The following is a 12,690-nucleotide window of genomic DNA, read 5'->3' on the forward strand; positions in this document are numbered from 1 at the left end:
AATGTATTGTCCCTGAGGAAGAGCAAGTCTGGAAATGGTGCAGGCACGTGGGCACATTTCCTATTTATTGGATGAATATATTGATGAGTTCCAGGCTAGAATGCAAAAAGGTTCCTGTTTCAGCATAGATCTCTCTTTTCCTCCCTGACAGAACAGTGGTCTGGTCTGCCTTGTTTACATAGGCAGACCACCATTCTGCCATTCCGCTGAACAATCGGTGGGTCCAGGATGCCATCGCAGCCACCAGACTTGCTGATTGACTCCCGCTGTGTCCGATCGCAGCAGGAGTGGCGCGCGCCCAAAATCTCATGCGCAAAATCGTGTACCTTACGTGATTTTGCGCAGCCAGGCCATCCTGCCGCAGTATATATTGAGCAGGCGGTCAGTAAATGCTTATTTACAGGAGGTGGCGGAGATAAGACCAATCACCCTGCACTAGAAGAGAAAGCAGCAGTGACCGGTCTTTATTACTATAGGAGGGGGGCGAAGACCAGACCAGTCCCCCTGCACAATGGGAGAGGGCAGCAGTGACCGGTCTTTATTACTACAGGAGGGGGGCGGAGACCAGACCAGTCACCCACACAATGCGAGAGAGCAGCAGTGACCGGTCTTTATTACTACAGGAGGGGGGTGGAGACCAGACCAGTCACCCTGCACAATGCGAGAGAGCAGCAGTGACCGGTCTTTATTACTACAGGAGGGGGGTGGAGACTAGACCAGTCACCCACACAATGCGAGAGAGCAGCAGTGACCGGTCTTTATTACTACAGGAGGGGGGCAGAGACCAGACCAGTCACCCACACAATGCGAGAGAGCAGAAGTGACCGGTCTTTATTACTACAGGAGGGGGGCGGAGACCAGACCAGTCACCCTGCACAAGGAGAGAGAGCAGCAGTGACCGCTCTTTATTACTACAGGAGGGGGGTGGAGACCAGACCAGTCACCCTGCACAAGGAGAGAGCGCAGCAGTGACCGGTCTTTATTACTACAGGAGGGGGCGGAGACCAGACCAGTCACCCTGCACAAGGAGAGAGCGCAGCAGTGACCGGTCTTTATTACTACAGGAGGGGGGAGGAGACCAGACCAGTCACCCTGCACAAGGAGAGAGAGCAGCAGTGACCGGTCTTTATTCCTACAGGTGGGGGGCGGAGACCAGACCAGTCACCCTGCACAAGGAGAGAGAGCAGCAGTGACCGGTCTTTATTACTACAGGTGGGGGGCGGAGACCAGACCAGTCACCCACACAATGCGAGAGAGCAGCAGTGACCGGTCTTTATTACTACAGGAGGGGGCGGAGACCAGACCAGTCACCCTGCACAAGGAGAGAGAGACAGCAGTGACCGGTCTTTATTACTACAGGAGGGGGCAGAGTCCAGGCCAGTCCCCCTGCACAATGAGAGAAAGCAGCAGTTGCCATCTTTATTACAGAAAACTTCTGCACAGAGGTAAAGTTATACACTGGATTATTGCACAGATCTGGAAGAAATACACAGAGCACACCAAGATTCAAGGAAGAATACTACATATTTAAATAGTATTTGCTTATCCCGGGCTTCTGCTTTAAGGATTAAAAACAGCTTTTGAAATGACATTCACATGTTAGAACTTTAATAAGATTTCGGTTTAGATTGACTTTAAACTCGTATCGGTCATAGAATTTTCCTTTCCAGTCACACCATGGGCCTCATCCATACATCTTTTCTATACGGTTCTCACAGGAAAAATTTGGCCCATCAGTAAAATGGCGGCAGATGAAGAGAAGAAGAGTCACATATCCCCTGTCCTGGCGCCAGGCAGACATCGGAAAAGTTACATGGCTTCTTTCAGCCAGCGGCAGTTGAGATAAGGGCCCTGTGACATCAGCGGCTGTTTGCACGTGAAGAGGCCTTCTTATTCTTCAAACACCGCCTCATGGCTGCACTAGGAAGTATAAATAACCTGATGACAGGAAGCATCAACAGTCACAGCAAACATAAAACACACACAGCACTCATACACTATCAACAACGCATGTCAAAAGAGCCTTCTAAATCCTCTTCTTCCTAAACTTCATGGATGCTCTTTTACGTATTTGCTTTAATTTTTACACTATCTGTATGTCCATTAAAAAAAAACAAAATCTACAAGCATGTAGCAGGGTGTTAGTCTCCCATTGTTTCCCTTCTGTGAGATTTCTGTTGTAAATCTCATTTTTGACCTCTAGAAGTCCCCACCTATCCTTCGTTCCTTATAAGTAATAACGTTTTTTTATTATTATAATTATTAAAATAAAAAGAGGTTATACTTACCTGCTCTGTGCAACGCCAGCTCTGTCCACTCCTCCTTCTATTGGGTAACACCTTAGCAAGTCATGTGCTATGGAAGCGATCCCGAGGGCACACTCCAAATTCAGGCTGTGTGCATCCATAGATGCACACATTGCTTTTAAGCCCCGCCCCCGCCCCACAGGAGTTTAGCCGACAGCAGCAGGAGCCCATGGCTTCCATTGCTTTCAGTGTCGTCTGTGAGACCATCACTTACCTAATTCCTCGGTCCGGCTGGCTCCAGCGCTCTCCTCCTCTTCCTCAAGCTTCGGTCTGCGGGCAAAGCCTCAGTATCATCATGTACAATACAGAGACATTAACCCTGCATGGTATGCTGATGGGTTTGTAGTGCGACTGAGGCTGGTCATAGCTTACAGAGAGCTGCGGGAAACCGATTGCAGCACTGGAGAGAGCCAGGTACATATTTATTTCCTGAATCCTAATCCATTGCCCCCAGACTAAACCAGCAATTCATTCTTGCAGTGCAGGAGGGCACCAATGCAAGGGTGGATTTTTAAATTTCCTGGATAGGTGGAGACATCTAGAGGTAGAAAGTGAGAACTACACCAAAAATCTCACTAGAATTAATTGGGAGACTAACACCATCCTACATGCCAATAAGAGCTCTTTTTTTTATTTTTTTGTTTTAAGCACCAATTTAAAGCGGAGTGAGTAAAATGCAAATAGGTCCTGAATAGTGATGGGCTCGGGCATGTTTGGAACGAGACCGCTAGGAAGCCTTCGTTGCACACCGCCAATCATAGGCAGCGTGTCTATGTGCAGCTGCCGGTCGGCAAATTCCTCACTTCCTATGAATAGCGGTGTGCAGTGACAGCTTGATCCAAACACACCCAAGCCCTTCACTAGTCCTGAAATTAAAGAACACAACCCCCGACCCCCCTTGTTTTTGGATATCATATTTTTTATTAGTTTTGTACTTTTTATGTCTTTAAGTTGCCCTTCCGTCCTACCTAGCCACGAGGTATGTCATTTATGCAATTGCTTGGTCCCTCCTCCTTCCTCGTGCTGCCTTCTGTGATCTCTGTGTGTCCCAGAAGACGATGGGACCACTCAGCAAGCACAGCATGACTTGCGCATGCACAGTAGGAAACCAACTGTGAAGCCTGAAGGATTTACTGCTGGTTTCCCTTACTTGCAATGCCGGTGCCTGCACTAGAAGCAGATGGATGAATCAGCTTGGGGTGCTGACATATGCGGGATCCCTGGACAGGTAAATGTCCTTACAATAAAAGTCAGCAGCTACAGTATTTGTAGCTGCTGACTTTTAATTTTTTTTAGTACAGGCTGGAACTCCGCTTTAAGCTGGTGCCATGGCTGTTGCCCCAGGTTTCCTGTTTCAGAGTGGCTGCTTTCTCTTGCAGCATCCTATGGAGATGGAGCCACTGTTGGATGTGTAGCACTGCCCCCTTGGGAGCTGCTGAGAACTGATTCCCCTAGGTTACCCATGGCAACAGACAGTCAAATGTATGCTTTAAGTCCTTGGCTCAGACAATGAACAGTCCAGGGGAGTTGGTTTTTTGTGTTTTATTTGGAACTGGGATGGGAGAAGGGATGAGTGGGATATTCCAACTATGAACTATGCACAAACTTGAGGACAACTAGCTGTAGTGTGTGCGGCAAGGCCGCTGCTTCACCTTGACACTGAGGTGAAGATTTCAAAGGTGAACTATGAGTTTCTCTTCAGGGTCTAACTTGGCACCCCCTTTCTTACTCACTGTGTGTGCTGGCTCTTGTCCACTGACTGTCCCTGGAGTGGTCCCCTTCCTGGGCAGACCCCTGGCGAGCTCCCTGGTACTCACGGACACTGTTTTTCCACAGGGATCTCTGCCACTTGCTCCACAGTCAGTTTTCTCTAGACCTCACAGCTCAGCCCCACACTTCAGGTCCACTGGGCCGACTGCCTGTGACCGCTTCCCACTCTGACAGGAGGAGAGACAGCCGTCACCCTCCTCCCAGGACCTGGCTCTCCGCACAAAGACATCCTGTCACATGTGCCCTTGGCTTTTATGACCAATCCCAGGATGCACCACTGTAGTGCCCTCCCACTGGGACAGCCACAAAAGCCTGTGTGTCACTGGCTGGGTTTTCTCCACGGTCCAACAGGCTCCCCTATTGGACACAGTGGGGACACAGTCCCTCAGACCACGTGAATCACACATGGACACATGCAACAGGCAAAACTAGAAATCCTGCTCCCTGATAAGCAGAAGAGCAAACAAACGCTTAGCACCTTCCTAGGAGTGTGCTACACATGCATGTAATAAAGTTGTTTCTCCACACACAGAAAAGTATCCTAGGATGACAAGCTGCCCCTCCACCAACCCCCTTTTCTCCAAGATAACACACTGGCTGGAGACTGCACTGTTTCTGTGAAGACAAGAAGTTCAGGGAAGTAGCACAGAGACAGCAGCATTGAAAGTGCTGGGTAAGACCCCACTTTTAAAATGTTACTGCACCAAACCACATGGTATTGCAGAACAGCTCCCCGTCCTTCTCTCTCAGCGGGGAGCGATCGTGGGTGCCCGGCGGCAATAGCGGCTGCCGGCCCCGTGCATCGGCATCCCCACGCATGTGATTGTGTATATGGGATTGTATGGTTGGGTTTTCAATACCGTTTTTTGTTTTTTTTTTGGTTGAACCGGATGGACTTGTGTCTTTTTTCAACCTGACTAACTATGTAACCCCTAATTATACCCTGCGGTTTTGGTGCACTTGCTGGAAGCGCCCCAAAATTCCTGGAATTGCACCACATCTGCAAGATGTAGTAGAAGTCCCTGGCACAGCACAGCAAATCCGCAGATGCACTGCACCCATGGTGCGGGTAAATCGCAGTTCATCAGTGTGAAGGCAGCCCTATGGGGGGCTCAGGACAGTAAGGGCTCATTTACATTTGTGGTTTGGGGGAAGTAAAACCCCATTTTTATTGTGGCTTGCATCCAGTTATCAAGTCACTTAAGTGGCCCTCGCTCTTCAAAAGTTTGCCTTAAAGCAACCAGATATCCATTTCATTTTCCCATCTGCCCTAGAATAATGCCAGCTGGATTCTGATTGGGCGTTATAAGGTGCACTTCTATATTATTTAGCAGCAGCTTTTTTTTAACAAGCCCTTTTCCATGTCATGAAGTTACACTGACCTGCCAGGACACTGATATTTCCCTCCACCAAAGGCTATAAAGCCGGCCAGAAAAACATTCTTGTCTACCATCTCCTCCGTCCAGCGTTCCTGTGGGAAGAAAGCACAGTTTTTCCAATGAGGCCTTAAGTAAATAATCCCAACGTTCCCCCTCCTAGATATGAAACGACGGCCCTCAGGGCAGCAGGTCCCAACTAAAAATGGTCACTGGGTTTTTCTCTTTTAGCAACAACCTTCCCTACCATAAATGATTTGTTATTCAGTAGCAAAGTTCCTTTTGAGCTTGGTAGAAATGTTACTATGCCGAGGAGAGTCGATTCCCTATCACAGCCCCCCTCCTTGCACATCATAGCCCTCTCTTCTTCTGACAGCGTCTAATTACTCTCTGTGCTGGCCCAGCTTCTCAATAACCCCCTTCACTTCACTACATAACCTTTATGTAGCTGCTGGGGGGGTGATTAAAGGGGAATACCAGTGTTTCACTTCAGTGTGCTCGGTCAGCTGACATCTCCTCCAAGAAGGTAGTGACCAACAGCTCTCAGGGAGGCTTTTACAGGTAAATAACATGCATAGATCCCATTAAATGCACATATAATCTAATAATAGGATTTTTATTTAAATGGTTTGGTGACAGGTTCTCTTTAAATGGGAAAATCTGACATTTTCCAGAAAATCTAACAAAAGAAAGAATAGCAAAGAGGAACATTAACCACTTAAGCCCCGGAAGATTTTACCCCCTTCCTGACGAGAGCCTATTTTGCGATTTGGCACTGCGTGACTTTAACAGACAATTGCGCGGTCGTGCAACGCTGTACCTAAATGAATTTGACGTCCTTTTTTTTCCCACAAAAGAGCTTTCTTTTGGTGGTATTTGATCACCTGTGCGATTCTTTGATCATGCGCTATAAACAAAAAAAGAGCGTCAATTTTGCAAAAATAACAATATTTTTCACATTTTTTTATATGAAATTCCCAAAAAAAAAAAAAAAAATGTAAAAATCAACATTTTTTAACATTTTCGGCCAATTTGTTTTATGCTACATATGTTTGGTAAAAAAAAAAAAAAAACAAAAAACGCAAAAAGCGTATTTTGATTGGTTTGCGCAAAAGTTATCGCTTTTACTAACAAAGGGAAAGATTTTTGTACAAGATTTTAGTACTACGTCGCTTTGCCTGTGAGGGGCTGACCGCCGCAGTAAATAGTCGTGCGGCGGTCGGCAAGCGGTTAAAACTTTAAAGGGTAACTCCACTTTCGTGGGGAAAAAAAGTCGAAAAAATAATATAGCGTATACAACTACAACACAAGTCATATTGTAATCGAATGTTATTACAATTTACCTTTCCTTTTTATTCTGCAGCTGCTGTAAATGCAATACAATATGGCTACCTAGAGGTGATCTGTACACAGAATGTATACTGACCACACCCCAGAAACATCTTTTCCAGCTTGTGTGATTGGCTCACCAATTTTCCCAGAAGTGTGTCTAAGATACAAGTCAGATTTCTGCCATCCCCTGGAACAAAAATGTAATTTTTGGGGAGATACTCCCAATAGGAACACAGCTAAAGGAATGCAGGCCCAGCAGATTTCCTCCCTGGGTTACAAACAAGATAGGGGACTGTAGGTTTGTTCTTAAGTCCAATTTGTTTGTAAGTCGGAACAGGTTAATTATTAGAGTTTAGCTCCAGCCAAAATAATAATTTTAATTTTTTTTGGATAGCATAGGGAAGGGTTAACACCCCTGTACCATTTGTTTTGCTGTATGTACCCCTGTTCAGAAGATTTCACCTCACTTTCTGTCCCTATGACAACTGTATTTTGAAAATGTTGGGTAGTTTGGAAACATAGATGGGTGATAAATCTTCAGTGGAGATGCCTTTTTCCCATAAGAACTCTCACAGGAGTGAATTTTCCTTCCTGGGGTAGATTTCTCCTCACTTCCTGTTGTCTCCCTCTGTTTGTAAGTAGGAGTCGTTTGTAAGTCGGATGTTTGTAACCCGGGACCATCTGTAGTGCTCTGCAGGTGCACAGCTGACTGATAATTATGAAACCACACCCATTAGACTCCCATTAAAACCACAGGCTCTCTGCCTTCCCATTAGACTCACTTAGCACCGGGGCACAGAGGAACAAACTGTGATTTTCAAAATAACAAAAAGGTAGAAATCTGCAACAAAGGTGGTTATAATCCTTGCAATGTACAGGATTTTTTCTTAACAAAAGTGGATTAACACTGTAACCACTTGCCGTCTGCTCACTAGAGCTGTACTGCGGCAAAGTGGCTCGATAACGTCTGACGACGTAGACCTATGTTGGCAGACTCTCCCCCTTCTAGGTCGGCGCGAGCGCCGCCGGAGGCTCGCTCCCGCTGTATCCAGTCACAGCGGGAGTCGGGTCAGGGGAGGAGCAGCGGTGATCGCCGCTGCTCTTCCCCGATCGTCGGGGAATCGAGTGTGGAAATCCGCCCGCTTGTGTAAACACAAGCGGGCGGATCTCCTAAGTGACAGGCAGGGTCAGATTGCAGGGTTCAGCATAGCTGAACCTGCGATCTGTCCTTGTGTCACTCAGTCACCTCCCCGCACACACGTTAGTAAGCACAGGCATACATTAACCCCTCCCTCTCCAATAAAATTAACCCCTTCCCTGCCAGTGTCATTTTTACAGTAACAGTGCATATATATAGCACTGATTACTGCAGTAATGTCACTGGTACCCCCAAAAGTGCCAAAAATGTCAGTCAAGGGTCCGATCTGTCCACCGCAATGTCGCAGTCCCGCAAAAAAAAAAAAAAAAAAAAAAATCGCAGATCGCCGCCATTACTTGTTAAAAAAAAAAAAACACCAAAAATGACAGAAATCTTTCCCTTAGTTAGTAAACGCAATAACTTTTGCGCAAACCAATCAAAATACGCTTATTGTGATTTTTTTTTTTACCAAAACATAGGTAGCAGAAAACAAATTGGCCAAAAATTTTAAAAAAATTAGATTTTTACATTTGGGGGGGGGGGGGGGGGGGGAGAATTTCATATAAAAAATGTGAAAAATATTGTTTTTTCAAAATTTACGCTCTTTTTTTGTTTATAGCGCAAAAAAGTAAAAATCGCACAGGTGATAAAATACCACCAAAAGAAAGCTCTGTTTGTGGGAAAAAAAAGGACGTCAATTTAGTTTGGGTACGGCATCGCACGACCGCGCAATTGTCAGTTAAAGTCGCACAGTACCGAATCGCAAAAAGTGGCCCAGACGTAAGACAGCAAAATCCTCCGGTGGTAAAGTGGTTAAGTTGAATTCCAGGTATGGATTTTTATTTTTACATTATTACAATGATCCAACTTGAAGGAATTTAAGTATACATATACCATACCTGTGTGGATCCCTTTGGAAGCACTGTAGTGTTAGCAGCTACTCTAGTGATCACAGCTCTCTTCCGGATCCCATGCTGAGCGGCTGCCCTGCTACGTAGTAACCACAGGGGGTTGCTTTCTCAACCCCTGCAACATTCAGAGAACGCCTTCCATTTTTGTCAATGAATGCAAGAGGTGGACGAGGTGAAGATTGTGACATCACTGCCCCACCCTTTCACCTCATCCAATCAGAGAATGCTTTGCAGTCATTGCGAAAATGCAAAGCGTTCTCTGAATGGTACCGGTGCCGAGTGAGGTCACTCGGCAACAGGGCAGCCACTAGGCACATGAATCGGAAGACAGTGAGGATCACCGCAGTAGCTTCGGATACTACAGCCCTGCATTAACAACAGAGGCTACTACAGCACTGCATAAACTGTTGGCACTATATAAATCCTGTACAATAATAATAAATTACAGTGATTATCCAATTCAATGGGACTTCCACAGGTATAGAATATGCATACTTACATTGAGCCAAGCTATGCAAAAAAACCATACCTGGAGCTGAGTTTTTAAATAACCCCTGTCACCTATGTCTGTGTACAGCCCCTTCCCTGACCACTTAATACTCACCAAGAGCGTTGCACAATATAGAAAGATGAGTAAATATACCCCTCCCTCACCAAGTCAATCATAAAGTTAAAGCATTTATTGCGCAAAGAGTAAAGAACAGACAAGATAGTTTACAAACCAATAACACAAGGCCCTGTATCTTTTTCGGTCTTGTATTTTTTTATGCAAACACATAATATATGTATGGAATCCCAGTTTTTGGATTTATTTTAAGGATACACTATATTGTTAAAAGTATTGGGACCCCTGCCTTTACATGCACATGAACTTTAATGGCATCCCAGTCTTAGTCTGTAAGGTTCATTATTGAGTTGGCCCACCCTTTGCAGCTATAACATCATCAACTCTTTTGGGAAGGCTGTCCACAAGGTGTGTCTATGGGAATGTTTGACCATTCTTCCATAAGCACATTTGTGAGGTCAGGCACTGATGTTGGACAAGAAGGCCTGGCTCACAGTCTGCTCTCCAATTCATCCCAAAGATGTTCTATCGGGTTTAGGCCAGGACTCTCTGCAGGTCAGTCATGTTCCTCCACCCCAAACTCGCTCATCCATGTCTTTATGGACCTTGCTTTGTGCACTGGTACAAATCATTTGGTGGAGGGGGGATTATGGTGTGGGGTTGTTTTTCAGGGGTTGGGCTTGGCCCCCTAGTTCCAGTGAAGGGAACTCTTAAGGCATCAGCATGCCAAGACATTTTGGACAATTTCATGTTCTACACTTTGTGGTAACAGTTTTGAGGCCCCTTCTTTTTCCAACATGACTGCGCACCAGTGAACAAAGCAAGGTTCATAAAGACATGGATGAGCGAGTTTGGGGTGGAGGAACTTTACTGACCTGCAGAGAGTCCTGACCTCAACCTGATCGAACACCTTTGGGATGAATTAGAGCAGAGTCTATGAGCCAGGCCAGTGCTTGATCTCACAAATGTGCTTTTGGAAGAATGGTCAAACACTCCTAAACCTTGTGGACAGCCTTCCCAGAAGAGTTGAAGCTGTTATAGCTATAAAAGGGTGGCCAACTCAATATGGAACCCTACAGACTAAGACGCCATTCAAGTTCAGGTGCGTGTAAAAGGCAGACGTCTCAACACTTTTGACAATATAGTGTATAGAAACATAGAATGTGTCGGCAGATAAGAACCATTTGGCCCATCTAGTCTGCCCAAACCCCCAAACCCATAGTGATACTAGGAGCACCCCTGGGTCCACACTCCCAGAGGATACTTCACACCACAGGCTCTCTGCTATCCTGGGCCCTCAGCCAGATCAGGTAGCACTGCAAGACTCAGGAGGCACTGGGCCCCCTGGAATCCTCCACTTGATTCCTTCCCTTGAAGAGGGCCCTCAGGAACCCCATCATACCAGCAGGGATACTATGCAGTCAGCCATCCTAGCCAAAAGGCCAGAATGATGAGTACCCCTACTGGACACTTAGATGAACAGATACTACAATTGACCTTAGCCAAAAGGCAGGTTATAGACTCAGTCCACTCAAAACTGATATTGAAGATTTTGGCAGAAGCTGGAGAATTAGACCACCTGACCATAGATTTTGCATCCCTGGAACTCTGTTGTTGAGATCCCTGCACTTAGGTTTCTAAATCTGCACAATATGGTGGCAATATGAGGGATTTCGATTCTGCCCATTATATCTACCATTAGTTAGTCACATTCAACTGGACTCATTCTGTAATGTTGAAGATGTTTCTTAGCTTATCCAAGCAGCTCTAATGAGTGTCAGGAAGATACCCCACCATTATTATACAGGAATGTAGCATTTGACACCATAACCCAATCACCAAGGAAAATGTAGACTGTTCCAAAACAGAATGAAAGGTGTAAAAGTCTAGGAACCACCCTGTTCTACGAAGTAGATACAGAATTTTGCCCTTGGGGGTTGATTTACTAAAACTGGAGAGTGCAAAAATCTGTTACAGCTCTGCATAGAAACCAATCAGCCTCCATTTTATATTGAAGAAAAGATGCACAGCGCTCAGGCAGTTGGAACTCCACAGCCAACCATGGGTGCAGGACCTTGGATCGCCACCGCAAACAGGAATACAAGAAAAGTGGCCGCACACCAAATGATGGCTTCACGATGAAAGGCTTTATCGAAAAATAGGATGCGAGGTACAGCAAATGGATGGTAGACGCGTTTCACACGACCCACAGTGTGCTTGTTCACTCCCTAGTACCTTGCATCCTATTTTTCAATAAAGCCTTTTATCGTGAAGCCATCGTTTGATGTGCGGCCACTTTTCTTGTATTCCTCCATTTTTTATTGTCAAAGCTGAATTTGCATCGCATTCGGACCAAAGTCGTGCAGGACCATTTTTTTTCATGGGTGTTCACCCTTATGCGATCCGATTCCTGTCCGAAATGACAGTTCGCACTGCGATATACAAACTAATCCAATTCTGTAAATAATCAAATAAAGTGTTAATCCAATTTGAATAGGTAAAGGTGTGATTTGTATTCAAAGGGGTAGAGATAATAAAACTTAAAATGGCACCATACGTGGAAGGCAGGTGATGTTGAAGACCCCCCTCCCTCTGTTTAGAGGTGGTTGTTTCAGTTCGATGTAGATGGCATCTTTCACACCTCTTGGAAACCAGCTGTTCTCTGTCTAAATTGGCAGCGCCCTGTTCTCAAGGAAAGGAGTCTTGAAATGTTTCGGACTATTTATTTGTTGAGATGTTGCTTAGGCCAGCCATAGACAGTTCAAATCTCAGCCAGTTCTGCTGTAACCAGCCAACATTTGAACCAGGCATGGGTAGGCTGAATGTACCCAAGTTGATCGATCGATCAATTTTGGTACAACGAGCCTTTAGGAATTTTACATGCAATTATCACATGCAGTTGTTATAGTTGCTAGCATTAATTACTGTCTTCTCCTGGTAGGGGTGGCTTTCTTAGCGCCCCCTACCTAGAGAACACAATGGCTCCCTGGGAGGGATTCCCCTGCCAACACTGACTGTGTTTATGGGGGAAATGAGCAAATCTCTTTCCTGCAACCTGTGGTTGCAGAAAATAAATTTGCTCCCTCTATGGCCGGCCTTAGTCTCCTCAATGTACAGGTCTTTGCAGTCCTTACAACACCACACATACCGTTACTTGACTTGAGTTTGGGTGTTGGGTCTTTTGGATGTTGGAGCTTCTGTCTGTCAGTGTGTTGTTGGACTTGAAAAATGTTCAAGATTCAAGATTTTTTAATGATTTATATAAATTGTTTTTATTTATCTGTGATTTACT

General features: G+C 45.5%; 1 protein-coding gene across 1 annotated transcript in view; it reads right to left on the reverse strand.

The window, feature by feature from the left end:
- Positions 1 to 12,690, reverse strand: part of CYP39A1 (cytochrome P450 family 39 subfamily A member 1) — a 169,369-nt gene that overhangs the window by 39,809 nt on the left and 116,870 nt on the right. The window contains exon 10 of the mRNA XM_082249199.1: positions 5,459 to 5,547. Coding sequence (XP_082105325.1) covers positions 5,459 to 5,547 — 89 coding nt within the window. The remainder of the gene's footprint in view (positions 1 to 5,458; positions 5,548 to 12,690) is intronic.

This window comes from Pelophylax lessonae, assembly GCF_965119305.1.
Source record: "Pelophylax lessonae genome assembly, chromosome: 3".
Classification (NCBI taxonomy): domain Eukaryota; kingdom Metazoa; phylum Chordata; class Amphibia; order Anura; family Ranidae; genus Pelophylax; species Pelophylax lessonae.